We start from the raw sequence: 27,831 nt of genomic DNA on the forward strand, positions 1-27,831 counted from the left end.
CTTCCTGGCTTTGTTTGCCAGTTGCTAAAGACCTTTTTATTCCTGCAGGTATTATTGAGAGGTTTGTAGGGTGGCAACAGGTCTGGAGAATGGGCCTGCTCTATGTTGGCTCGGCATCTGAGGAATGCTCTCCCCAATGATCCTCGGATGAAGGGTAGTATAGGATTTAATAAATAATAATCAGACTAGTTTCCACATTAATCACAACTTCCTTGCCCTTGCCTTTATAATGATGATGATAATGATTTATATCCCACCCATCTGGCTGGCTTTCCCTAAGCAGTCTGGGCGGCTCCCAACAGAATATTAAAAACATGATAAAAAATCAAACATTTAAAACTTCCCTAAACAGGGCTGCCTTCAGATGTCTTCTAAAAGTCAGATAGTTGTTTATTTCCTTGACATCTGATGGGAGGGCGTTCCACAGGGCGGGTGCCACTACCGAGAAGGCCCTCTGCCTGGTTCCCTGCAACTTCACTTCTCACAGTAAGGGAACTGCCAGAAGGCCCTCGGAGCTGGACCTCAGTGTCTGGGCTGAACAATGGGGGTGGAGACGCTCCTTCAGGTATACTGGACCGAGGCCATTTAGGGCTTTAAAGGTCAGCACCAACACTTTGAATTGTGCTCAGAAACGTACTGGGAGCCAATGCAGGTCTTTCAGGACTGTTGTTATATGGTCTTGGTGGCCACTCCCAGTCACCAGTCTAGCGGCCGCTCCTAGCCTCACTACCCTTAATCCACTATCTCCCTTATCCATCCATCAATCCCAATGTATCTATGCTCATTTACTTGGCTCCTCTGACTTCACCATAGTCAGCTGTGGCAAAAGCATTCTTACTTATGAGTTACTCGGACAGAGTCTGGCTGGCCGACTGCGTTGGTTCCATCGGCTAACATCGCTTTGTCACCACCAGCAGTATCTTCTGATTGGCCCTCCTCCTCTTCACTATAACCTCCATGCCGCTTAACAATGCTTTTGGGTTGGAGGATATGCAGTTCTTCCTCCTCCAGGTTGATATCATATATTTCCCCTTCAAATTCCACAGACAGGGAACGAGTCTGGCGCGTGTGAACAAACCGCGGTTTGTATTCTACATTGGTAAAAGAACACAGAAGTGTCGATTAGACAACTACTCACGGTGCACTCTTTACAGAGAGGGGAAGGAACCAAGACCCGGGGACTGATGCAGAGTAACTGGGGAGAGGGCAAATAGTACATTCATGATGATTTTCACTACAGAGCTCTTTGGTCCAAGCAATCAATGTAACAGACATGACCATACCTAACCCTGCACTGAACACTTCATTTCTTTAAATAAAATGGGACCTAACTTTCCAGGGCAAAAAACCCCTCCCAAGGCAATTTTCAAAAATTCCTCTGCTCTACACAGTACAATGGACTGTGACACTATTCTTGGAGAGTTTTTAATTTTAATAGAGAAGCATTAGGACGATGTCATTTCCTCTCCCAAAATCTGAACTGCTACAGCCTAATTTACATTCTCATTCTGTTCCATTTGTCAGAGTCAGACAAGAGAAATGCAAGTTCCTAGGAGCGGGGAGGATATGAAATGCAACTTTACCAGCATAATCTTGCACAAAAATGGTCCTTTTAAGACAGCGATGGGAAACCTGAAACCCACCAGATGTTGCTGGACTCCAACTCCCATTAGCTGCAGCCAGCATGACCAATGGTCAGGGGTGATGGGAGGGGGGCGGTTGAGCTCAACGACACTCATAGGACAACAGGTTATCTTTCTCTGATTTATGAGATGTTCACATTGAGGTCACTGTAATTGTGAGCAAGGCCTGTGATGTTCTGGTCAGGTGAGGTTTTTATTTTACCACCCCTCTGCCGCTTCCTTGGCCCACCCCCCATCAAGTGTAGCTATGTTGTGAAATGCTCTACTCCACCTGGTAGGAAAATACAGGCTTTCTGGTTGGTTACATAGCCACCATAGTGAATTGCCACTTTGTAGATTACTGGAAATAGTACCTTGTCTGTCTCCCTAATATAAGAAATGTGCACTTGATTCAGTATGATAAGTAGTTCACATTGGAGTCCACTGGAGGGCACTGCAGAAACATGTGTTGGAAACTAGCTAGCTAGGAATTTCGCTTTAACAGAAATCTGGATGCATTAAAGTACAACAGGGACAAATAATTTGTGTACAGATGGCTGAACAATTTAAACTGCATTTAGGGCTGGGAAAAAGTGATGAGCTGAGTGATAATATTGCCATTGCCAGGTTGATCTAAATAGTTTGTTCTAGATGTTTTCTGCCCAGCAGAAAGCCATTCATAAGCATAGCTTTTTATCTTGTAAAAAAAAAAAGTGTAAGACAGCAAGCAGTTTGCATTAAGGATGCATTCAGTAAATATATACATCTAGATGAGAAATAGCTGCTCAGTAGGACAAGAATACAGAACATCTACTTGGGTATATTTTACTAGCCTTTATAGAAATGTACTAGAAGCAAGCTTTTGAGCTATACTAATAACTTTTTCTTCAGATATAAATATTTAAGTACTACTTAAACCTGGCTAAGCTCACCAATGTTGTTTAAAATAGTCTAGAAACACAACGCTCCATTAAACTGAGAGCAGACAGATTTCGTAGTGGTGTGGTGGTTAGAATTGGACTAGGATTTGGAGACCTAAAGTTCACTTGACTATGAAGATTCCTGGGATAGACACCAACTCTCACCTTGACCTACCTCACAAGGATGTTGTGAGGATAAATGGCGGTGACGGGGGGGGTGGGGACAGCACTTATAAATGCAATAATTCAAGGGGAAAAAATGTTTGTAGAGTCAGGAGCTGATGGGAGTGGGAATCGCTTTGGGATAAATAGTACTTTCTCCACATTTACTTCTATGGTTTAACTTGCTTACCTGGTTGGCTCTGGCCTGAAAGCTGATTAGTTGCCCCTTCCTAATTTATGCTTCAGGTGAGCGGCCTTCTTTGCCCCACCTGACCCACCTTGCATAGTGAATCCAATCTTATTATCTTATTATTTCTTTACCACGCTTCAAAATCTTCTCTGAAGGAGTGGCTGGCTTTGTGACCGATGAAAGAGCCAGTCCGTAAGTGCTGTAAAAATTCAACTTCTACTCTAACGCTCCCTGCCCTCTCAAACCACAGGAGAAGACTGTAGGGTTGCCAGAATTATGGTAGGTTTCCACATCAAGCTCACTGCCGAAACAATGCATATCTATGTGCAGCCTTACTGGAAGCCCTGTTGTTCATTGGAAGCCTTCAGCAGTGATGCAAGCCGATTACAAATTTTCTTAGAATTCCTGAAGTATAATGGCATCAACTTTCTAGACTCAGAGGGCTCAGAGCAATATATGTGGCAGACTATAGCTCCAACCCCATGTCATTGGTTGCTTACTGCTCCACCTGTCTCCTACCCACTGCCTACTTTAACGAATGCTGAAAGGCAGAAGCAGAGGTACCAGCACATGTCTCTTGAGCAAAGCAACAAATTGTGCCTGTTGCGTGACTGGTTGCATCTGAAACTGCTTGTTCTGCCAGGGGGCCTCTCTCAATAGCACAGTCTGTGAAACGTTGGAAGAAGGCAATTAGGAAAGATGGACAGGCAGTCCAGGCCAGTGAGAAGCCGTTCCACCAGTACACTGGATGAGGAAGGAGGGAATAGCTCTGTACAAACGGCCAGGGGGATCTGATGCGGACATCACACAGCATCTATGGCCTGAGGTGGCCACCTCACTGTGTCTAATGGTAGGGCTGGCCCTGCCAGAGCTGAATGAAGTTCGTGACTAATACATACAGTTATCAGTTTATTAGATCAAATAATCACACAAGGTGATATCTGACTAAGTCATACTTAGAGCACACCACCAAAGTCAATGCACATACTCTTTGAATGCAAGGTACTCTACCAGATGCAGCCCGCAGTGATTTATATTAAGTGGCATAATTTTTTTTCAGCCCACAGAGAACTTGCAGGATTTGTTTCCCCAGATGGAAGATGTGTGGTGCCTAAACCTGGAGCAAATTAAAGTCTCTGACCTTTCTGAAAGCCTTCAATATACTGTCACCTACTTTGTATTCCGGGGTTTCTCATAAAAGCTCTTTGATTTTTTCTTTGAGTCCTACTGCTCCGGTAATCAGCTTCTCCGCAGTCGCAGTCATTTTCTTTGCTGCTGTATCCCCGGGAGTGAATGCTTCGCGTTCTCTTTCTGATAGCAAGGATGTCACTGGACGCTTTACATTTGTGAATGCGGAGTTTGCCAGACGCATCTTCGATGCACTGCCACTTCTGCAGGGAAAAGACAACGAACAGGCTGCTTAAATTTATCTCTCCGAACCTCCATTTTTATTTTGAGAAGTACAACAGGCAATGCCTTCCTTGTGGTCGATAGTTTCTTTTTGCATTCTTGCAAAATATTACCTTACACTCCAGGTAAACCTGTGTTTGCATAACATGCAAATGAATCACACCATGGGTAGGCAAACTAAGGCCCGGGGGCCGGATCTGGCCCAATCACCTTCTAAATCCGGCCTGCAGACAGTCCAAGAATCAGCGTGTTTTTACATGAGTAGAATATGCCCTTTTATTTAAAATGCATCTCTGGGTTATTTGTGGGGCATAGGAATTCGTTCTCCCCGCCCCAAAGAAATATAGTCCAGCCCCCTACAAGGTCTGAGGGACAGTGGACCGCCCCCCTGCTGAAAAAGTTGGCTGACCCCTGAATTACACCATTGCAGCAATGGGAAATATATAAACCATACAGATCAACTATACTAGGAGTAGCTGGGCAAAAAAAGCAGCCTCTGCTTCTCACTTGGATGGTGTGGTGATGGGGAATAATGGGGGCCAGTGATGGTCACTGGTATGCCCCTGTAGCCTCAACCTCACTGCTGCCCTACCCCACACCACCCCAGTTAACTGATCCCACCATTAGGATGGTGGCTCCATATCCCACCACCCACCATGCCAGCTGTGTCTGAACTGCTCCATCCAGTGTCTCCCATTACACTCAACTCGTATTTTCACTCACTGACCAGCCTCAATTAACACAGCCAAGAAACCTTCAGAGGACTCCCTTTCAGGAACACACTGGTGCAGGGCAACAAGAAGTTGCACTATAATTTCTCTCTGCAACCCCATGCACTGTGCAACCAATCACAGCACATCCTTGCAACTTCTCCTCTAGTCAGAGTCTGCACAGCTCCTCAAGAGCAGGCACAAGCCCCTTCTTTTCTGCACTTATATGTTCTCTCTTTGCCTATTACTTACTGCACTATGTGGACAGGTTAAATGGAAGTTGCATATGACTGAAGCCCTTAGATAATCTGAGCTTTGGGCTCACGCTCTGAAATTATTACTGCTTTTAATTTTTATGAATGTGCAGGCTTTAAAACATCCCAGCTAATCTACCACAAACTGCAAGTTTCTCAATGGGCTAATGAAGAGAGATAAGGCAGTCCTTGAGAAGGAAGTTTTCCAAAAAGCCACAAAGTAGTAGTTAGGCTTGATCTGCTGTTGCATAAAACAGCATTTTTCATGCACTGAAAACAATGGTTTGTGAGTGGAAATAGATCTGGAGCACTTCCATGTCTGCTGAAGTCCAGCTTTCCTTGCTAGATCACAGAATATCAAGAACAGCTGCTAATTGCTCCTAATGGAAGTTAAAAGCCCATTCAGGTGACCTGCAATATCAGGGTCGTCCGTTTGATCCCATATGCAGCTGGAGCAAAGCCACACACACATCGCATACAGACCAGGGGTGGTGACGGAGGAAGACAAGAAGAGTCCTAGCATGCAATCTGTTGGATCAGCTACTTCTGGACAAGCATAGGCTCGATCTACAGAGATCAGCAAACTACAACAGACAGTTTCCTATGTTTACAACTGACCTATCTATGTCGCCCAGCCAACTGCAGAGGGTTTCACTTAAACATGGGCGTGCTAGATGCCGAAACAGATTAAACCATGAAGTGCTTTCCATGTCTACTCAGACGTTATGTCCCGCTGCATCCAACAGGGTAAACTCCCAAATAAGTGAGTATAGGACTGCAGCCTAAATGGATATAACCAGAAATGGAAAATTACTAAAAGCAAGGGATGATATGGTTTACCGAAGACTCAAGGCAAAAGATTCCATCACTAATAAGCACTAATGAGACCTGGTTAAAAACAAGGAACTGTGTGGCTGAGCGCAGGGTGCCACACTTTATCAACATTGATGGGACAGGGAGGGGGTTGTATCAGAGAGCAATGCCTAACCATGTCTCTTTGAGCCACCATTTTTTCTCAAGTTAGGAAGCTTCCCAAAACGATAGCTGCATCAGTCACCAGTGCTTCCTGCCCTTGTTGCTATGCACTTCTCCTTTAGGTGATTATACAGATCAGCTTCGCTTCCAGCCTTTACTGCTGTGCGTTCTTTGATCACTAACCCTGATGGCTCTTTTTCACAGACACGGCTAGCTACTCACCTGTTGCCCACTGGCAGCCAGCTGAGACAAATCCTTGACCATCCTCATTTCTTCGACCCAGTCATAACTTTCAGGATTATGAAAAACCCTCCCACTTGTTTAACATCCGTTATGCCCTAAGCTTCAAAACACAGTCCTGAAGAAGGAAAAATGCTTGGAATGTTTTGGAAGGAAAATGTAATGATGTCCACCTAGGGAACCTTTGGCCCATCAGATGTTTCTGAACTACAATTCCAATAATCTCTGCCACTGGCCATGGGCTTGCTGGAACTGATGGGAATTGTAAGTTAACAACATATGGAGGGCCACAGGTTCCCCACACCTGACCCAGGGAGACAAATTTCACCTGAGAAAATTGCGACTGATTTCTCTCCTGTTACCCAAAGGGGTGCTGCGGATCTTTGGCCACAATTTAATTCCTTGATATTTATACAAGTCCCCTCTTCTGTTCAGCATTTTGTGGTTGCACTTACTGGTGTAAAAATAATTCATCCTCTGCCACAGTAATGTCCACATCCATCAGACAGTGATCCTAGCCTGACTGCACTGGCTGCCAATTAGTTTCCGGGCCCAATTCAAAGTGTTGGTTTTGACCTAAAGGTAAAGGGACCCCTGACCATTAGGTCGAGTTGTGGCTGACTCTGGGGTTGTGGCGCTCATCTCGCTTTATTGGCTGAGGGAGCTGGCATACGGCCATGCGGCCAGCAGGACTAAGCCGCTTCTGGCGAACCAGAGCAGTGCACTGAAATGCCGTTTACCTTCCCCCCGGAGCGGTACCTATTTATCAACTTGCACTTTGATGTGCTTTTGAACTGCTAGGTTGGCAGGAGCAGGGACCGAGCAACGGGAGCTCACCCTGTTGCGGGGATTCGAACCACCAACTTTCTGATTGGCAAGTCCTAGGCTCTGTGGTTTAACCTACAGCGCCACCCGCGTGGTTTTGACCTATAAAGCCTTAAATGGCTCAGGACCACAATACCTGAAGGACTGCCTCTCCCCATATAAACCTGGACACTGCGTTCATCATCTGAGGCACTTCTTTGTGTGCCTCCTCCATGTGAGGCCTGGAGGGTGATAACATGAGAATGGGCCTTCTCTGTAGTGGCTCCCCATTTTGTGAGATGCTTTCCCCAGGGAGATTCGCCTGGCACCTTCATTATATATTTCTGGGGCCTGGCAAAAATGTTACTCTTCAACCAGGCCTTGGGCTGCTTTATATTCTGCTGCCTTTTAAATGTGTCTGTGGAAAGGGGAGTTGTTGTTTTGCTGTTTTGTTTTACTTATTTTCATGTTTCTATCCTCTATTTTACTCTGTGAACTGCCCTGAGATCTTATGATGAAGGGTGGTAAAAGGTAAAGGTACCCCTGCCTGCCCATACGGGCCAGTCGTGTCTGACTCTAGGGTTGTGCACCCATCTCACTTAAGAGGCCAGGGGCCAGTGCTGTCCAGAGACACTTCCGGGTCACGTGGCCAGCGTGACGAAGCTGCTCTGGCGAGCCAGCACCAGCGCAGCACACGGAAACGCCGTTTACCTTCCCGCTATAAAGCGGTACCTACTTATCTACTTGCACTTAAGAGTGCATTCGAACTGCTAGGTGGGCAGGAGCTGGGACCGAACGACGGGAGCTCACCCCGCCACAGGGATTCGAACCGCCGACCATACAATCAGCAAGTCCTAGGCGCTGAGGTTTTATGAATCTAATAAACAACCACCACCACCACCACCACCACCACCACCACCAGTCCATGATAATAATTAATATATGCCTCACCCACAGGTTCATTGTAGTTAATGGCACAGGGGCACCTACTGCCTATTAGTTACAGAATACCAAATCTGCCTTGACGCGTCTTGGGCCTGTTGCATATTAAGATAGCCCAATGGTTGTCGTGGTGACTACAACGCTCTGAGCTGTTTCCAAGTCTGAGACCGCTTCCATCAGCTCAGACAGGGATTGGCTAGGCAAAGGGATGATTGGTACTGAGGAAATCTCCGAAGTCTCTCCATGGCCCAACACCAGGCAAAAGTATTTAATATATGTTGTCTGCCATGCAAGCTATCTGCTGATAGAGACTGAATATAATTTAAGCTCCTTGGAGGATTTTCCAGTATCGATTATGAATCACAGTACAGTAACAGCTCAATCCTGCTTAATAAGTGTTGAGATGAGCTGAACGGAAAACTCTGGCAAATCCAAAAGTAGCCCCTCTTACAGATTTGACATAGTCTTGGGAATTAAGTAAAAGGGCAAACACATACACATTGCTGGTTTTCTAAAGGTTACAGTACAAAGTACCCATCAAATATAATGTTCAAATAATTACAAGTAATTATTTCCTATTGTGGCCTTAAGCAAGTTCATACTTCTTCTGAGATATACAAAAGGTATCTTTTGTAAACTCCTCATTACACAGATAATTATGTTTACTAACAGGAAGAGAGAATTTACAATACAACATATTTCAAACTGCTAGTATAGGGAACACACAAACAATACTTATTTTTCTATATTCTGCCATCTATATACATACAAAATTCTAAGGACCAAACTAGACATGATGCTAGATGTGTCTTTGCATTTAATCACAGAACTGAACTGTTGGGAGGGACCCCAAAAGTCATTTCATCCAACTCCCTTCTTTCTTGTAGTTTGGATCCATTGCTCCGTGTCCGCTTCTCTGGAGCAGCAGAAAACAACCTTTCTCCCTCCTCTACGTGACATCCTTTTATATATTTGAACATGGCTATCATATCACCCCTTAACCTCCTCTTCTCCAGGCTAAACATGCCCAGCTCCCTTAGCCGTTCCTCATAAGGCATCGTTTCCAGGCCTTTGACCATTTTGGTTGCCCTCCTCTGGACACGTTCCAGTTTGTCAGTGTCCTTCTTGAACTGTGGTGCCCAGAACTGGACACAGTACTCCAGGTGAGGTCTGACCAGAGCAGAATACAGTGGCACTATTACTTCCCTTGATCTAGATGCTATACTCCTATTGATGCAGCCCAGAATTGCATTGGCTTTTTTAGCTGCCGCGTCACACTGTTGGTTCATGTCAAGTTTGTGGTCAACCAAGACTCCTAGATCCTTTTCACATGTACTGCTCTCAAGCCAGGTGTCACCCATCTTGTATTTGTGCCTCTCATTTTTTTTTTGCCCAAGTGCAATACTTTACATTTCTCCCTGTTAAAATTCATCTTGTTTGTTTTGGCCCAGGTCTTACCTCTGGGGGAGCAGAAAAGAAGCTTGCTCCATCTTCTATGTATCAAGCTTTCAGATATTTGAAGGTGGCATGCTGATCAGCAGTTCAAGAAACGGAATAGGAGACTAGCTCTAGTCAGGCAGATTTGCATGACTGCAGTTTATTCTTATGGGGATGCACACACATTACCCTAGCACTTGTTGGACTGCATCTAGGGTAAACAACTGCAATCTCAGGTTATTATTTTTTGCAGGCTAACATCTTTTCTCTTACTTTGATTGTTTTGCTAATTTAGCATGGATTATTCTAGTGTTTTGTTCTTTTAAAAAAATACAAACAGCATCAGCTGGGTGTGTCAGATAATTATTAGGACTGTAGCACAAGTTAAACAACTGCAATCTCAGGTTATTATTTTTTGCAGGCTAACATCTTTTCTCTTACTTTGATTGTTTTGCTAATTTAGCATGGATTATTCTAGTGTTTTGTTCTTTTAAAAAAATACAAACAGCATCAGCTGGGTGTGTCAGATAATTATTAGGACTGTAGCACAAGTTAACACCTTTTCTCCCCTGCAGTCCTGACAAAAAACCCTCTTAGCATCCTGGTCAAGTAGACCAATTTTTGCAACCATGATACAACCCAAGATTTGTGCCACTAGAGCTATAGCAGCATATACATGACTCAGCCAGTGAAACCAAAGCAGCTTGTCATCAGGGAACATCAAAGCCTTTGATCCGAGATGACTCCACAACTGAAGTGATTAGAACAGCAGCCTTTGGAAACAAGACTTGATGCTGGGTACAGTTTCATCCTCAATGTATTCTTAACAGTGGAGCCAACATTTCAGTCTTTCCTTTTCCTTCTGCAAACCTATCTAGTTCCTCACAATCCTCTAGGAAGGAACTTAAGTCAAGAGCCTCAGTTCCTGCTATGCCTTACTGCTATCACTGTGGAAAGTCCCTTCCATGGGCAGATAGAAGTCCCCAACTTGAAGTTCCTGGAGCAAAAATTAAAAAGTCCCTGTCCCAGGTCCTTACTTCCATTTGCCGCCTCCTCCATTCATGCCTGAAAAGTTATTCCCACAAATCTAGTCACCTGAAAGGAATCTGGACAGTCTTTTCAAGGAACTGCCAAGAAAACTGGCAGCGATACACACCATTCTGGAAAGACTTTTCAATAAATCCCAAGAGGCAGATTATGGCGCCCTCCACTTATTGCTTTTATAAGTGTATTAATAAAGATTTACATTCAACATTGTTAAAGTGCAATAAATGCCCCACTTAAGTATTTAAAATGAGCACTGTTTACTTAATATGCTGTGACAGCTTTAGACAGCCATTAAAGCCTTTCATGTAATGAGGAAATTAATTACAGAGTCTACAAAAGATGCCTCAACAGTAGGCATGCTTAGAGGTTATGGAAACTCTGGCAGCTGACAATTTAGGCTTTAAGAATGTTGGAAAGGTTGATCACCAAGGCATAAAAAATCCAGAGTGAAGAACTCATTCATTGGATTTCAGTGGAAATTTAAGTTTGCAAAGCGTTGGCTTTGTTGCACCCTAAGTCTTGAAAAACTAAGTTTTAGTGCCGCAATAGCTCAGAGAATTGGAGGAAAAGCTCTGATCCTGCTTTCTCTAACTTGGGGCGCCAGATATGGAATGTCCCCCCCCACACACACATCATATGCATTTTTAAGCCAGGTAAAAACCTGCGTGTTCAGACAGGTGTTTCTATGAAATTGGTAGGAATATACAGTGGTACCTCTGGTTACGTACTTAATTCATTCTGGAGGTCCGTTCTTAACCTGAAACTGTTCTTAACCTGAGACACCACTTCACACCGCCTCGGCGCGATTTCTGTTCTGATCCTGAAGCAAAGTTCTTAACCCAAGGTACTATTTCTGGGTTAGCGGAGTCTGTAACCTGAAGCGTCTGTAACCCGAGGTACCACTGTATGTATTTTACATTTGAAGGAATCTTATAAGCCAGGTTCCTTTGACCTTCTGGATGCTGCTCAACAACAACTCCCATCAGCCCCAGCAAGCATGGCCAATGGCCAGGAAAGATGGGAGTTGTAGTTCAGCAACATCTGGAGGGTGAAATGTTCCTCACAGCTGTTATAAGCTTTTATCCAATTTTTGAGTGAATGGTGTGTGTGTGTGTGAAAGGAAATGAGAGCTACTATTCATATTGATCTTGATTAATGACAGCTTAGTACTAAGGTACCCAGTACAAAGGAGATTCCGCATACAGATCAGGGGTGGGGGGTGGAACAGAAGTGTAACAAGCTTTCTTCAAGCTTGGGTATGAAACCTACTTTTTCTAAACATTCTTGAATGAGGTCTTATTGCTTTATATAGCTGGCTGTTGCTGTTTTAAGCAACAATATTCTTTCATTGGGTTTTTAATTATTGTTGCGAGCTGCCTTGATAAGGGGGAGTTTAAAACAAGAACTGTGTGGAAAGATGCTTGCAGCACTCAACCAGGTCGCCAAATGGATCCTGCACCTATATGGCTACATTTAAAGCAGCCACCTATGAAGCTGGCTTAACAACAACAACAACAACAACAACAACAACAATAACAACAGTAATAATAGTAATAATAATAATAAAAATTTATACCCCGCGCATCTGGCTGGGTTTCTCCAGCCACTCTGGGCGGCTTCCAACAAAACACTAAAATACAATAACCTATTAAACATTAAAAGCTTCCCTAAACAGGGCTGCCTTCAGATGTCTTCTAAAAATCTGGTAGTTGTTTTTCTCTTTGACATCTGGTGGGAGGGTGTTCCACAGGGCAGGTGCCACTACTGAGAAGGCCCTCTGCCTGATTCCCTGTAACTTGGCTTCTCATAGTGAGGGAACCACCAGAAGGCCCTCGGCGCTGGACCTCAGTGTCCAGGCAGAACGATGGGAGTGGAGACACTCCTTCAGGTATACGGGACCGAGGCCATTTAGGGCTTTAAAGGTCAGCACCAATACTTTGAATTGTGCTCAGAAACGTACTGGGAGCCAGTGTAAGTCTTTCAAGACCAGTGTTATATGGTCTCGGCGGCCACTCCCAGTCACCAGTCTAGCTGCCGCATTCTGGATTAGTTGTAGTTTCCGGGTCACCTTCAAAGGTAGCCCCACATAGAGCGCATTGCAGTAGTCCAAGCGAAAGATAACTAGAGCATGCACTACTCTGGCGAGACAGTCTGCGGGCAGGTAGGGTCTCAGCCTGCGTACCAGATGGAGCTGGTAAACAGCTGCCCTGGACACAGAACTGACCTGCGCCTCCATGGACAGCTGTGAGTCCAAAATGACTCCCAGGCTGTGCACCTGGTCCTTCAGGGGCACAGTTACCCCATTGAGGACCAGGGAGTCCTCCACACCTGCCCGCCTCCTGTCCCCCCAAAACAGTACTTCTGTCTTGTCAGGATTCAACCTCAATCTGTTAGCTGCCATCCATCCTCTAATAATAATAATAATAATAATAATAATAATAATAATAGGCAAATCAAATCTTAATTCAGTCTAGTAAAAATAAAAAAATACAAAGATTTAACTGCAAAAGGAGGCGTAAGGCTCAAGTTTAGCATCACAGACTTAGGTGTTCTTTTCAGAATTATAGCACATAATAGAAAGATGAAATGTAACAAACAATAAAGAAAAGAAGAAAACCAGCTTCTAGCTTAATCACCAATTTACAACGAAGGGATTTAGCTCAAATAAAGTATATTGTGTGCAAAAACGGTCTGCAAATGCTACCACTGTAAAACATGTCCTTGATTCAAGGGCTACATTTAAAAATAATTTCCCTAACAATAGTTTGTTTTGTGTGTTCTTGCTGTGGGAGGCAATTTATTTTCATTGAATGTCCCCAAAATATCCCTAATGACCCCTGCAGAACGCTGGACAAATGCCCAGATGGCATAGTTGAAAGAGTTTACCTTTAGCTAATTAAGTCACATTAAAGGTAACTGGAATGCATCAACTTACAAGGTAGCATAAAATAACTGAGAACAAGGTGGAAGGCATAACATTTACATGCCAGTTTCCCCATTAAATTTTCTATTTCCTAGTCAATTGAGGGGGAAAAACACATTTACAGGGAGGAAATTCTTAATAGAAACTGTTGAACTCATTAATGGAGTATATATTCTTTAATATCTATAAGAGCTTGTGGCTATCCTTGCCAGCATACTGTACTTATCAGTGCAGACATTACTGAAAATTTCAAAAACATTTATAAGGAATGTGTAGTTTCATGCTGAAAGACATCAATATTATTATCAATATACAGGCATACATAGAACAGCACATAACCACATAAAAATATAATCTTAAATACACATTAAAATCTAACGATGGAGGAAGGTGGTGGTGGGGTAGATGCCAAACTGATTCTGCAGGATTGAAGCCACTCCTATTGATAATAGTGCATGGTTGAGTTGCACTGAAGATCAGTGTTGCAATAATTTTAAAAGCTGCCATAAAATGAGTCTGAAATACCCAGAACAAAGGGGCAGAAGAAGCAGAATAACTGCAGTCTGGCAAATGCCTTGTGACTTGCAAGCAAGCTCAGTTGGTTAGAGTAGGGTGCTGATAGTGCCAAGGTAGCAGTTTGATCCCCATATGAGCCAACTGAATATTTCTGAATTGCAGGGAGCTGGACTAAATGATCCACAGGGTCTGTTTCAACTCTACAGTTCTATGATTCTAAGCAAGCAACAGAATCAAGTTCGCACGCACATAAAGTCTAATGTATACTGGACTAAAGATAACCCAAAGCCAACACCAATTTTGGATACGCACAACTCTTTCAACTCAATTTCAGCCTTGGTGAGGCAATTAAGGGCAAATGGGTGACTGTCAAATTCTGTTTCTCTCACTTCCTCATTTTCCCAATCTTAATTCTGCACATTTTCACATCAGTTTGCAATTTTTTAAAAAGCTGAAAATGTGTTGCCATTTTTGTGTGAATTTCTCCTACCATTCAGATTTCTGTATGCAATTTCTCCTAAAGAGACACAGTTTCGCAAAACAATTTTAACTAACAGAATGCATCTTTATGTTATTTTTGTACACATAACTTGGATGAAGAACCACACTGCAAAATTTGGAGAAGTGTGAATTTTGAAGTATGGCTGTGTTTCGGTTCATATATTGTTTTGCACAGTGCAAGTTAGATAATTTCACCTTTAAATGTGTTCTGGACTAAATTTCTTCCCAATCCCTATGAGAAACCCAGTTATTCTCCAAGGCTCAAAATGATGTGCAAGCATGAGAGGGTTTTTCCCACTCTTAAACTTGCCTCTCATTCTATGGACTAGACAACTTACCATCTCATGTGTCCTGTGAATGATAGTGGAAGAATGTGCAACCTTGTACCCAAAACTGTCCCTTACATTTACTTACACACACACACACACAACCTAGAGTCTGGGCTTTTGTTTGATGATCCTACTTAAATTAAAGTTTCCTGTGCACCAGAATTGCTTTTGTAAATGCTACAAGGTTGCTTCAAAAATCAGTAATGTCAGCAAAGTCATGTTTATACGCCGTGTCATAATATGAAATGCTTTTAGTGGATTCTTGGGACTGTCTGTCTGGCTAACCACTTGATACTTCAACCCAGCTTTTACCTGCTGATGTGTTTCAACTGTACTCTATTGCTACCCATAAAGGTGGCCTTTACCAGTATATGAATGAATACTTATTTATTTTGGGAGCACAGAGAGAGCGCCAAATGAGACTCTGCATTAAACGGCATCCTAAACTTCCTTTGAACTATTAAATGCTCCTCGAGTAAAAGCAGCAATCCTTACAAAACTGTACAACTCATGGGTCTCTGAGCAACTTCTGGGACAAAGGAACAAAACAGACATGAAATCTGTCATTAACATAAAAGCTGCTTTGAGAAACAGTAAATGTGTTAACAAAAGTGACATAAAACTATTGCTAGCTTTTTCCAAAGCTAATGCCAAACATCTAAGAAAACCCCTTTAGCTGTTCTAAGGGTGGACTCAGGCAATCCTCCTCTTTAGACCACACAGTGATACTTTCCATAGCTTGGAATTCACATAAAACTGAAAAGGACTGGCATGCATTTGATTTCTATAGCCTTCCTGTATTTAGCAATGACATACCATGGGCTCCCCTGGAGCTGGGCGAGAGGAGGCCTTGTCCAGTTGATTATAGGGAATGGAACCCATCTCATCTAACATCCTGTTTCCAGCATCAACTTACCAGATATCTCCAAAATATTCACAAGCTGAGCCTAAAGGCAACACCAGTGTTACATCTGGCAGTGCCCTTAACACCATCCCAAGTTTCCCCTCCTTTCTCCCTGTGGCAGCAGCTGGGACGTGACAGTTTGGGTCTTTTCACTATCAGCACCTCAGCAGCGGTAACAGTAGCAGAAAGGTGTAGCAGCAGCAAATGCAGCAATCTAGACAGCCAGTGCTACTGCTGGCACCTACCACTGAAAAGAATTCCTCCCACCATCTCTGAGGAGCTGATGTAGAGTTGCTCTGGGTGGATGCCAGCCAGGCCAAAAGCCAGCAAGTGTCTGGCACTGAGAGAAGCCTCAGGCCCAGGAAGCGTTAGGTAGCAGTCTGTTTGTTGACAGGCCCTCCTGAGGGCTCAGGCCATTGGCAACTGCCCATTGGTACCAACTTCTGGTGCCAGATCTACATGAAGACACCAGTCCTCTCCCACTTGTTTTAACTGTTTGGCAGAGGAACGGACTACCTTGGAAGATGGTGAACTCTCCTTCACTGGAGGTTTTTAAACAGAGGTTGGGTGGCCATCTGTCTGGGGTTCTTTAGCTCTGATTCCTGCATTGGACTAGATAACTCTTTGAAGTCCCTTCCAACACTACAATATTTTCAATATGATTTGCTTCCCAGGATCTAGTGTCTAAGAGGCCAGAACCTGGAAGTTTCATTTGGCTCGTATGGAGAGGAAGAACCATATGTGCACTGCCTTGAGCTCCTTGGGAGAGAGGTAGGATATAAAAGTAATTTCAAAAAATTAATAAATTGTGTGCTCACCTAATCTCTCAAGAAGGCACACGCAGTAGAGACATAATGAAAAACGAAGGGATAGTCTCTTGCTTACCTGACCAGGCTGCTCACAAGCTGTTTGGTATCTTGCTTGCTGACACAGCTCTTTTACTCTCTCATATTTGGGCAAGTGATTCGATTGCTGGGCATTTTTGCTCGCTTCTTCCTTCTTGCGCAGAAATTTACTTTTTTATAAAAAAAGAAAGAAATGAAGCAGCACTCTAAGGCATTTATAAGTAGCACACATGAATAAATTGCTTACAGGTATCCTGACAATCAAGCAATATAGAAAATGTTGTGAAATAAATAAGGCAAGCTTTCCCTGTAGCAGTAGCAAATAACAAAAAGCCAAGAAAAAGCCAATGTTGTACCTTCCCAGATATTGTTGTACTGCGACTCCTACCAGCCCCACCCAGCATGGGAAATGTTCAGGGATGATGAGAATGGTAGTCCGATAACCTTTGAGAACTATGTGAGGTATGCGCCTTGAGATGAAAAATGTTCATCAGGCCCAGGGTAAAAACCTGGAAATGGCTTTCATCTGTATCTTTGGGGATTTCTCTGTTTCAGCCAAAGTTATCCCCTTTAATAAGACCTTCTACTATTAAGAAGATGTGTGGAAGCTCCGGGCAAGCCCTTTCCAGATATAACACACCCCAAAATAATATCAGTAGGGAGGGCAGCACTGAAGATGTCACCTCTGAAATGATGCATGCTCATTAGAACACCTGAGCAGAGTCCCTACACACACTGCCATGCACACAAGCCCTTTTTCTGTGAAAGATTCTGCATCACGGGAGATAGGAGATACAGTCATACCTTGGGTTAAAGACGCTTCAGGTTGAGCGTTTTCAGGTTGCGTCCCGGGGCAACCTGGAAGTAACGGAACGGGTTACTTCCGGGTTTCGCTGCTCACGCATGTGCAGATGCTCAAAATGACATCACGCGCATGCGCAGAAGCGGTGAATCACAACCTGTGCACATGCTTATTGCTCCCATGTACGTATTAATGTCCAAAAAGGAACAATGCACATGCATGCATGTGCGCACGCATGCATGTGCGCACGCACGCATGCGCGCGCACACACACACTCTGCAGATGCTCCTCTCCCTATTTCCAAGAAGAGCAGGCTGCTTAAGGCAACTCATCAGTGAGAGGGAGGTTCTCTGGATGTGCTCAGACACATAACTGTATTTATTACTGCTTCATATTATTTCGGGGTTGACCTCAGGCATCAAAAATGCCAAGTCTCAACATCCGACACATGAAACCATGAGTCAGAGGCAGGACTATGGATCTTGCAAAGACCTCTTGGCATTGGACAAACAGCTAAGAGCAGCAATTAACAGACAAGCTGAAGGAAAGAAAAACAATGGGATCTGGAAAATTGCTGGATGAAGCTGCTTTGAGGTAAGGAATGAGCTTCATAGACTGTAGTGTCAATGGGAGCAAGCAAATGGGCCAAGCTACCAGAAAGAAGGAAGTTAGATCTGTGCATTTGCATGTAGCATTTATTGCTTTGCTGCCCATTAAAAAAAAGTGCAGTTGCCCACCAGGAAGATTTTCCCAGAACTCTCTCAGCCCCAATAATTACCCTCTTTCCACTAGGAATGTATCACGCCAAACTTTGGTTTTCTTGTTTGTTCGAAACCTGAAATCAAAATAATAATATTTACTGTTGGCCTCTATGACTATGTTTGTCTAGGCAATTAAAGGTGAACTATTTATTTTCCCTCCAAACCAAGTAGCTGCCCACATGTTCCCACAGTTTTAGAAATGTGTTCTTTAAAATAGTTTTAAGCTGGGAAAGCAGGGGCCAACTCCACTAGTTTTACCACAGTTCGTTTTCTATCTGCTTATTGATTTACTCAGGCATTCGCTACCAGACAGCCTTCAAGAAAGAGCTTTAACTCACCTGTTTCCTGCTTTTTCAAGGTCCAGCAGTTTTAGAATAGATTTGCCATCCATATCGGGAGGCGTGTCAAGTCCTGCAATATCCAAAACTGTTGGAGCAAGGTCAATATTCAGTACTAACTGAGATATTCTGCAAAATTACAAGAAAAGGTCAGAGTTATATTAGGCACGTTGGAAGCAACCTTTCACATCCTTGTAGAATTTGAATGGCAATTACTTCCAGTGTAGTACTTTGATGTCAAACTGTATATAATAGGAGTGAAATCTAAAAGTTCCCATTCCAGAACTGTGCAATTAGCAGGAACATGTTAATACCGTATCAAGACATTTTTTAATATGAGTCTAAGTTAAGCAGTGATATTAAGCAGACATTCTTCTCTTGCCAGTAGACTCATCACAAAATCTATATTTATGTAGCCTGCTACGCCACCATGAGTACAATATATCTTCACATGACCCTAATAACTCTTTAGCAGCAAGCCACTAAAGAAGAACTGCACAGGGCTATAATAAAACAATGAAGGAGCTCCATTATTCCTTTAGCAAGTGCTTCCCCCCCCCTCTATATATATGTGTAAAGGGGAGGGGGTAGGTTTGATCTTCATAGCCAATGCTTTGCAATAATCTTGATGAAATAAAAACCAGCCACTTAAGAATGACAATCAAATGTGCTTACAAATATTTTACATTAGGTACAACAGCTGTGCTGCAGACATAGGAGAACGTACACTGATCCCGGCTCTACACTTGGACCACGAATAAAGAAAGGGACGCGGATGTCAAAGTCATATGGCATTGACTTCCCTTTGACCAGTCCAAACTGCCCAATATGGTAACCATGGTCAGCAGTGTAAATAATGTAGGTATTCTCCAGTTCTCCAGTCTCCACTAGCATGTGATATAACTGAAACAGAATAAATAGAAAAGTAAATATGGAAAAAAATGTTGTCAAATATATCTCACACACACAGCAGGCATATACAAGTGAATATATGCAAACGATCTTATACGGTTGCATTTCGGTGTTGAACCAAAACCACAAAGTCAGCAACTTTTCATATTGTAGTTTATTAGGGTTTTTGAGAGAGCTTGTGGGTTTCACACAATATATGGCCACTGCAAATATCCTGTACAGTGAGTGACCACTATTGGTTGTAACTGTATCTGTCTCAATAGCAGAGGATGGACAAAGGCAGTTGTAAATCATTTGCTACTGAAAAGTCTTCCTCTCGTGTGGTTATGGAGCCACATGGATATGTCTTAGACCATTATTCCTTCTAAGAACACCCAGTATCCTCTACTCTAGATGAGAGGTAGCTCATCAAGGCCTCTAGTGAAGATCTTTCCCAGACCTTCCATTAGAGAATTCCTATCCATGAAGATGCCAGGGAACCTTCTACCAGCCTACCATGTGCTATATCAAACAGAGAGAGCAACATTATAGTGAGCGTTTCACAGAAATGGTGCCTGCAGAATGAATTGCTCCAGAAGATTCAAGCCAGTGGGTTGGATTTGTGGACGCATCTACCAATAGATATAGCTCCTCTGGATCCAAACGAATGAGCTCAACCACATGGTATATATCTTTATATTCTCTCCATTTGCTAAATCCAATTCAGTCTTTTCCTATGAAAAATGGAATTACTTTTTGCCACATTTAACAATAGAAAAGGACTTCTTATGGCAGTCATGCATGGTTATAGATGTGCAATTCAGATATTTGTCCAAGGAACTCTAAGGCAAGTAATATCTGTATCCAAAGCCGCCTTCTCACCATTCCAGAGAAGTAAATCTCCTTTTGAGAAAAGGTCATAGACAAGTTAAGAAAATAACCTACAGAACACAAATTAAAACACAGCCTAACTCTGCCAAACTGCTGAAACATTTCCTGGATACGGTTGCTTCTTCAGAATTGCTTGTTAGTGTTATAAATAATACCACATCATTCTATGCCATTTCCCCTCGTACAAAGAGCTGCAGAATTCTGGGCAGACATCTCCTTTATGATAGGAAAGACCTATCTCTTCCTCACCCCCTTTGTTCCTCCCCCTTTCAACAGAGAAGTATGATCCGGGGAAAGAAAGAGGGGGAAGTGCCTCTTTGGGGTTAACAGCAATGTGGGAAATACTGTATTCTGGGACAGAGATTCATTATCCTGCTAACTTCTTCTTCTTCTTTCTCCTTTGGCGATCACTCGTAGCCAAGTAAGATTGCCTTCCATGAACACAATATTACTAAGGGGCTCATGACAGCAGCAGGATTAAAGAGAGTGGATGGCTAAAAAATTGTTTTCAGGATTTTCATTTGCTCACCCTTTCCATGGAGTCATCAACTGACAGCAAAGTTTGAAGTCGTTTGCGCTGCAAGGTATTTGTGAATTCCATGTGGATAGGAAGCATGGGACCTGTATATTGCATGATCCAATGCTTATCCATATTTGGTGCATAGTTGTAACTGGGAGTTCTAAAAAAAGAGAGAGAGAGAGAGAGATGATAGTTTAGAAGCTTCCAAAGTTCATTTCTCTTGTTAATACCTGCACCCTTTGCCCGTAAGATGCCTGATTTGATATGATTTGCATGCTTAGCATAACAGGATCTTTGAAAAAAAATGTGATAAAATACATTTTCATAAATCAAGAGGTAAGATTAAGCAATAGCAGCTAAGCAAATCCAGCTGTATACACTGCAGATCTGGGTTCTGACCCAGTTACAACTCCAGTATTCTATGCATTAACTCTGAGATGTTTCCTTAAGCCCTTCATCACAATAAGCAAGTGTCTGGGAAAGAATACCCAGATCACACAAATTTTCATTTTCCTTTAACATGATTAGAAGACGGTGTCATATCCTATAACATACGTAATTGTGCTCCTCACATCTATGCGACTATTGTTCCTGTTTTTTTCCTTCTGCAGAGAAAAAATGTAGTCCAATGCTGAATAGCACTGAATGTGCTTACATTCCAACATGACACAGTCTTTTTTGAACAGAAAGGTTTTGCTTGTACACCACCACCATTTCCTTTACATAGACAGATTTCTATGTAATATCTTTACCTGCTTTGCTCCTACAACATATTTTTGTATTCATTTCTACATTAAATCTGAGGCAGGAGAGCCCCCAAATCAAAATGATCTTGAATCTTGGAAAGACAGAGGCCTTAGGGGGTGGGTGGTTCTTGCGGTGGGAGACAGATCAACTGCCCAGTGGCGGAGCTTCATGCTCCAGAACCGGGGGGCGGAGAGCAGGCGGGAGCAGGGCTGGTGTGCACCCTGGGGGTGTGGGGTGCACTGCCCACAGGGGCAGGGCATGCATCCTGGGGGCGGAGCATGCCACCTGCAGGGGCGGGGTGCCCAGCGCAGGCGGGGGGCAGCTGTGATGGCACCCTGCCGGAATCGCGTTGCCGGGGGCAGTGCGCTCCTCCCGCACTCCTCTTCCTCCACCAGTGCAACTGCCTATGCTGGATGTGATTGTACTCTCTGTGAAGGAGCTGCTACCCAGGGTCCAGGCTCCATCTGTGATCTAAAAAGAAGTGTTTGCACATGCGGAAAGCAAGCCAGATTCTTGACTACGACATTACTCTTATAATTGCTTTCCCAACCTTTAATAAACACATCTGCTCCCTTCATTAAGCCTTCTATGTTTATAATCCAGAGAAATACTTTAGAGACATTGAAAGTTTCGCATAAAAAGAAAAAGAATCTGCATGAGCTCAGCAGGATGTTGAGTTCTGCATGAGCTCAGCAGGATGTTGTCCTTATTTTGCACCGAAGAGCAAACCCACACAACACTGTTGCATCCCAGATTTCAAAAGCAGTTTGCCATGCAGCATGGGGAGGTTGAGGGAGACACTGTAGTTCAGACACCCACAAAGCTTAATGGGGCATCTGGAGCTAGTAATGGATTTCAACACGCCCCTCTAGAGACCAAATTGACCTAATCAGGATTTCATTGACCTGGGACTCATGCATAGGATCATACCCAGCATCAAGCTAAAAATCATTAGCACCTGAAGCTGGTTTGTAAGTTATCTGTTCAGTGCAATCCTGTGCATTTCTACTTAGAAGCAAGTTCCACTGAGATCCATCGGTAGTATAGGATTGAAGTCTAAATGAAGTGATTCTAAACTGGGATGCATTTCCCATAAACAACCTACGAGGGCTAAAATGTACACTTGATTGTCCAAACATCACATTCCACTTCCTATTAGCAGCTTTGAGAAATGATTCAAAGCTGCTAATGAGTGAAAACACCCTAAGAATAGTCTCTTAGGATCAGAAATACAGCCAACGGTATGATTTCACAGCGTTTCCAGAAACATCAAGGGACCAAAACTGAAAGTGATTAGTCCAAGAGGTTTCCATTACAGCAAGCACACATTTAAATATTCCACGAGAGGCAAAAGACACAATAAGTTTCTCTCCATGATTAAGCCCTGTCAAATAATGTTAAACTAGATGTAAGAATCTGCTTCAGACCAAATAGCTTAACCAATATAGCACACTGGAATCTGCAGTGATTCTCCAGAGACACATAGGCAGAGGCTTCTCTCAACACAAATACATGTTCCGTTTAAGAGGGAAACAGAATAATTAGCAAGTACCTGCTGTATCGTGGATCTAAGGGTGATCCCCAAGGGAAGAAAAAGCAATAACAGTCACATTCCTTATTAGACTCACTCACTTGATTTAGGCACTTATGACACCATTACACACCCACACCCACACATCCCCTTTCAAACAATTTCAAGGTATATTTCTCTAGCCAATGGCAATTCTCAAAATAGACTGTAGGCCTTGATCTTGCCTTCTGCAGACAATTTAAGAATGGGATTCTATGCTGAAATCCACTTGTTCTGGCAGAGCCCCACTGACTTAATCAGAGCTGTGCCAACAAAAACTTCACTTAGGATTACAGCCAGAACATACATTACATTGAATAACAATTCTTCGGTGGTTTTTCCTATTGCTTTGCCTCATACTTGTTCTTACAGTTTAATGTATGTTGCATGTTTTCACTTGGTTGCCTTTGAAAAATCACCTGCACCTCACATAACTAGATGTATTTGCACATTATACACACTGATAAAATCTTTGTGAAGCTTTTTTATAGTCTAAATACACATAAAACTAAATATTTCTCATACATAACATTCCTAACACGGCAACTTCCTAACATGGAGAATGCATACAATTTTTTTGAATCTCCCTACCCACCCTCAAAAAAGGAGACCAGTGTCACTTGAGGAGCTAAAGTTTACATTCAATCCGCACACCTAAATATGAGAAAGAGCAAATCAAGCACCTTCAGTGAGATCTTTAAAGGAGAAAATGACAGTCACTTCTTGAGGAAGAGAAACAAAAAGTGTTGTTGTTGTTTACACTGCTATGTTGATACCTGGTATGTATGTATTGTTTCCAAGAGAAATAATTTATGTTTGCTATGACTTGCAATAATGGCATGCCCTCAGGCAGCACCATAGCCCTGCTCTGTGGTGGGAGCCTCCTAATCCCTCACCGTTTTGACATTCCCATAATGTCCCAACATCACGAAAGTTAAGCACAAGTTGCTTTGCTTGGGGGGGGGGGGAGTCCAATTTGTCTCAGCATTTAGGACAAAACAAGTTTCCAGAGCTGCCAGACACAAACCTCCTTAAAACACAAGGCTCAGTGGAGACCAAGTATTTTTAATGCTCTTAAGCCTATGATCAGAAGTGTCCCTCAGTGTTATCCTGCTTTCTCCTGCTCACATTCCTCTCTCTTTCCTTTTGCAGCACTACAGTTATGCGTGTGCCATGTTTAATGCTCACAGTGTCTTGCTTCAGGTCACTGTAGGAAACTTGCTTCTAACCACAGGTTAAACTCTGCTTTGCATTCACCTCCAGGATAAACCTACGCATGCAGTAAGATGAGTGCGCAGAATTCTGAAGCGATAAAGTGAACTGTACCACTTCAAACTACATGAGTGCGCAATTCTGAAATCTTTTTTTTTAAAAAAGGAGCTTCCTACAAAGTGGAAAAACCCCCATAACATCAAAGAGAAATTATCAACCTGCTCTCTTGTTGTGCCAGTTTCCACTGGCAGGGAGATTTCAAAACATAATTAGCATTTTAAAAAGTGATTCACAGCTACAACCTAAAACTATACAATCCATTCTTCCACCTCAGGTGGTACCACTATTGAATGTTAACGGCATTCTTGCTAAAATCAGTTGTCACACATTAAAATGTACAGTAGGATTAAATGCCAAAGGGTAACTTCTGTTGAACATCATACAGGAAGCTTAAAAGCCTCTGATACCACCCCCTTAAATACATGCAGAAAGCCCTGTGTTCTTCAATCCTTGGCATCTTCAGTTAAAAGGCTTGGGTGGGAGACATTTCCCTGAGACCCTGGATAGCAGCTTCTGCTAGTCAGATTAGACAGCCCTGGCCTAGATGGACAAATAAGCAGTTCTGGTATAAAGGCAGCATCCTATGTCCCTAAGAAAGAACATACAATAATAATCAAATGCACAGGGAAGGGGAAGCCTTCCTGCTCTGCACCTGTGACACCAAGGTCACAGAAACTATTATCAGGCTGGGAAGGGAACCTGGACACTAGTTTCCAGCCAGATGATAACATATCGGCCACTGTCTTCTGAGCTGTAAAGCAATGCACAAACATGCAGACTCCCACGAGCTGCAGCATGTGAAATGGCCGTCTGTACAATTGCATGGTGCCTTGGGGCAGACTCACACTATCCATCTGAAGCATATTCAATGCAATCTGATAAAGCACATGACTTCCTCCACAGAATCCTGGGAACCATAGCCCCAGCACCCTTAACAAACTACAGTTCCCAAGAAACCATGAGTTTTAAGTATGCTTTAAATATGCACTGTGGATCTGCACGTGCATTTACCCTAGAGACAAAAGGCACCCACTATTCATTTAAACATCTATAATCCTATACAGTGGTGCCTTGGTTCTTGAACTTAATCTGTTCCTGGAGTCTGTTCAACTCCCGAACCCTTTCAAAAACCAAGGCGCAGCTTCTGATTGGCTGCAGGAGCTTCCTGCACTTAATCAGAAGCCGCGGAAGCTGCGTTGGATGTTTGGCTTCTGGAAAACGTTCGCAAACCGGAACACTTATTTCCGAGTCTGCGGCATTCAGGAGCCGGTTTGTTTGACAACTAAGCTGTTTGGGAACCAAGGTACTGCTGTACACATATTCTTAGATTATAAATTATAATAGAGTGCAATGGTGCTTACTCCAGAAGTGTGAATAAGTTAGCAGCCCATCTACAGCCCATCTATCTGACGGACCAGGGCAGAAAAATAGGAAGAGAACCTGCAAAATAGCGGAAACATTTGGTACATATCACCCTGCACAGAAGCCTCTGAGGTTCTCCTATGGTCACCAAAGAGGCAGAAACCTCCAAAAGACACAACCTCTGCAAAGAAAATCATGAGCTGTCATCCTGACATCTAGCGGCATGATTAAGAAAAAGCCCCCCTGGTTCAGTCTAAACAGCAATGTCATGTTTTATGCAGGGGCATTTAAGCAGCAGTTAAATCATCAGCATAGTCATGGTGCAATGTTTAACTTACATGTGCTGGGAAGCATTTGGATAGAGCTCAGAGAACTGTGGCGCAGAGTCTTCAGGGCCATGGGGAGCCGCGTGACTGATCACCATCATTATAGGCCTATGGGGATACATCCTCTTAGACGTTTTGAAATAATTAATGCTGTCATTAGTGATCAGATCTGTGAAATAGTCCTGAAACAAACATTCAACACAAAAATAAGAATTGCCAAGTGCATCGCTTATACCAGGCCATATCACAGTGCTTCATTCTGCTAGGGTGAGCTATGAAACAAACGCGATTTCTCTCAGGCTCCAGTTCCAAAAGCTGGGCTAAGGACGCAGACACAATTCCCAAAGACCAGAATTACAATTCCGTTCCAAAGTCAAGTCTGTGCCCAGATGAACAGCTGTGTTCTGGGAAGGATTAACAAACAGGATAGCAAGGGAGAACGGAGGCAAAAGGTGTCAAGGCAAAGCAAGAACAGAGGAAAGGGTGGATTAAGACAGTAAATTCAGAGATGAGGAAGGAACTGAACACAGGTCTTTCTGACCCAACCACAATACAATGATGCGGTACTGCAATTTAGTTTGTCCAAACTGACATACAGTGATTGTTAGGCACAGCTGTTTAAACAAATGCTAGCCATACTCAGAGTAGACCCACTGAAGTAAATGAACGTGGCTAACTTAAGATTCACTTCATTTCAATGGACTTACTCTGGGTTGGACTAGCATTGGACACAACCCATAGCTAACAGTAAACAAGTTTGCTGATCTGCATAACAAGCTGTGTTTAATGGGAAAAAGAAAATGCCTCTGTCCAGCCAGAAACCCGGACAGATGGGCGGTGTATTATTATTATTATTATTATTATTATTATTATTATTATTATTATTGACAACAAGTGCACCACAGAAAGGAATTGGGGAAGTGCATGAGACCAAGGCTTGCAGAATATTGCTCTCAACACAGTGATTTTGTGGAACTGCCCAAATGCAACCACTGGCTGAAAGCTGTCACTGAAAATGGCAAACCACGCTATGGCAACATAATGAGTTTAAGAAAGAAGTGAGATCTGAACCAAGAATATCCACCTAGATCAGGCTTCCTCAACCTCGGCCCTCCAGATGTTTTGAAACTACAATTCCCATCATCCTTGACCACTGGTCCTGCTAGCTAGTTGTAGGCCAAAAACATGGCCGAGTTTGAGGAAGCCTGACCTAGATCATAGCTCAGACTCACAAGTCATGCTATCTGTGTTCTTGTTACAATAAGAATCACCCCGCTCATTTATTAAGAGCTGTTGAAGTTCTCCTCCAATTGCCTTCTCGGGCAGAAGAGCATTATTTGGCCACAGGAGATGGCTCTTTCAGTATTGACACCTTGACTTTAGAATGCCCTCTTAGAGAGGCTTGCCTGGCACCCACACTGCAATCATTTTGGTGCAAGGTTAAAACATTTTAATGCATACTGCCATTTAACATTGTCTAAGCCATCTCATCCATAATGGTTTTAATTGCTTATTTATTTACTTACTTACTTACTTACTTACACACACACACACACACACACACACACACACACACAGTGCTTGCATGCTGCCCTAGAATCAGAATCAGATGAAGAGCAA

At 43.1% G+C, this 27,831-nt stretch overlaps 1 protein-coding gene across 7 annotated transcripts in view; it reads right to left on the reverse strand.

Moving 5' to 3' along the window:
• Window positions 1-27,831, reverse strand: part of SULF1 (sulfatase 1) — a 102,962-nt gene that overhangs the window by 15,365 nt on the left and 59,766 nt on the right. For all 7 annotated transcript variants that reach the window (XM_081874071.1, XM_081874074.1, XM_081874072.1 and 4 more), the window contains 8 exons: window positions 26,224-26,393; window positions 20,944-21,094; window positions 19,360-19,535; window positions 18,633-18,761; window positions 18,312-18,368; window positions 16,772-16,901; window positions 4,069-4,285; window positions 839-1,091 (listed from right to left, as the gene is read on the reverse strand). In XM_081874071.1, the coding sequence (XP_081730197.1) occupies window positions 839-1,091; window positions 4,069-4,285; window positions 16,772-16,901; window positions 18,312-18,368; window positions 18,633-18,761; window positions 19,360-19,535; window positions 20,944-21,094; window positions 26,224-26,393 (1,283 nt within the window). The remainder of the gene's footprint in view (window positions 1-838; window positions 1,092-4,068; window positions 4,286-16,771; window positions 16,902-18,311; window positions 18,369-18,632; window positions 18,762-19,359; window positions 19,536-20,943; window positions 21,095-26,223; window positions 26,394-27,831) is intronic.

Source organism: Podarcis erhardii, assembly GCF_964252035.2.
Source record: "Podarcis erhardii genome assembly, chromosome: 8".
Lineage (NCBI taxonomy): Eukaryota > Metazoa > Chordata > Lepidosauria > Squamata > Lacertidae > Podarcis > Podarcis erhardii.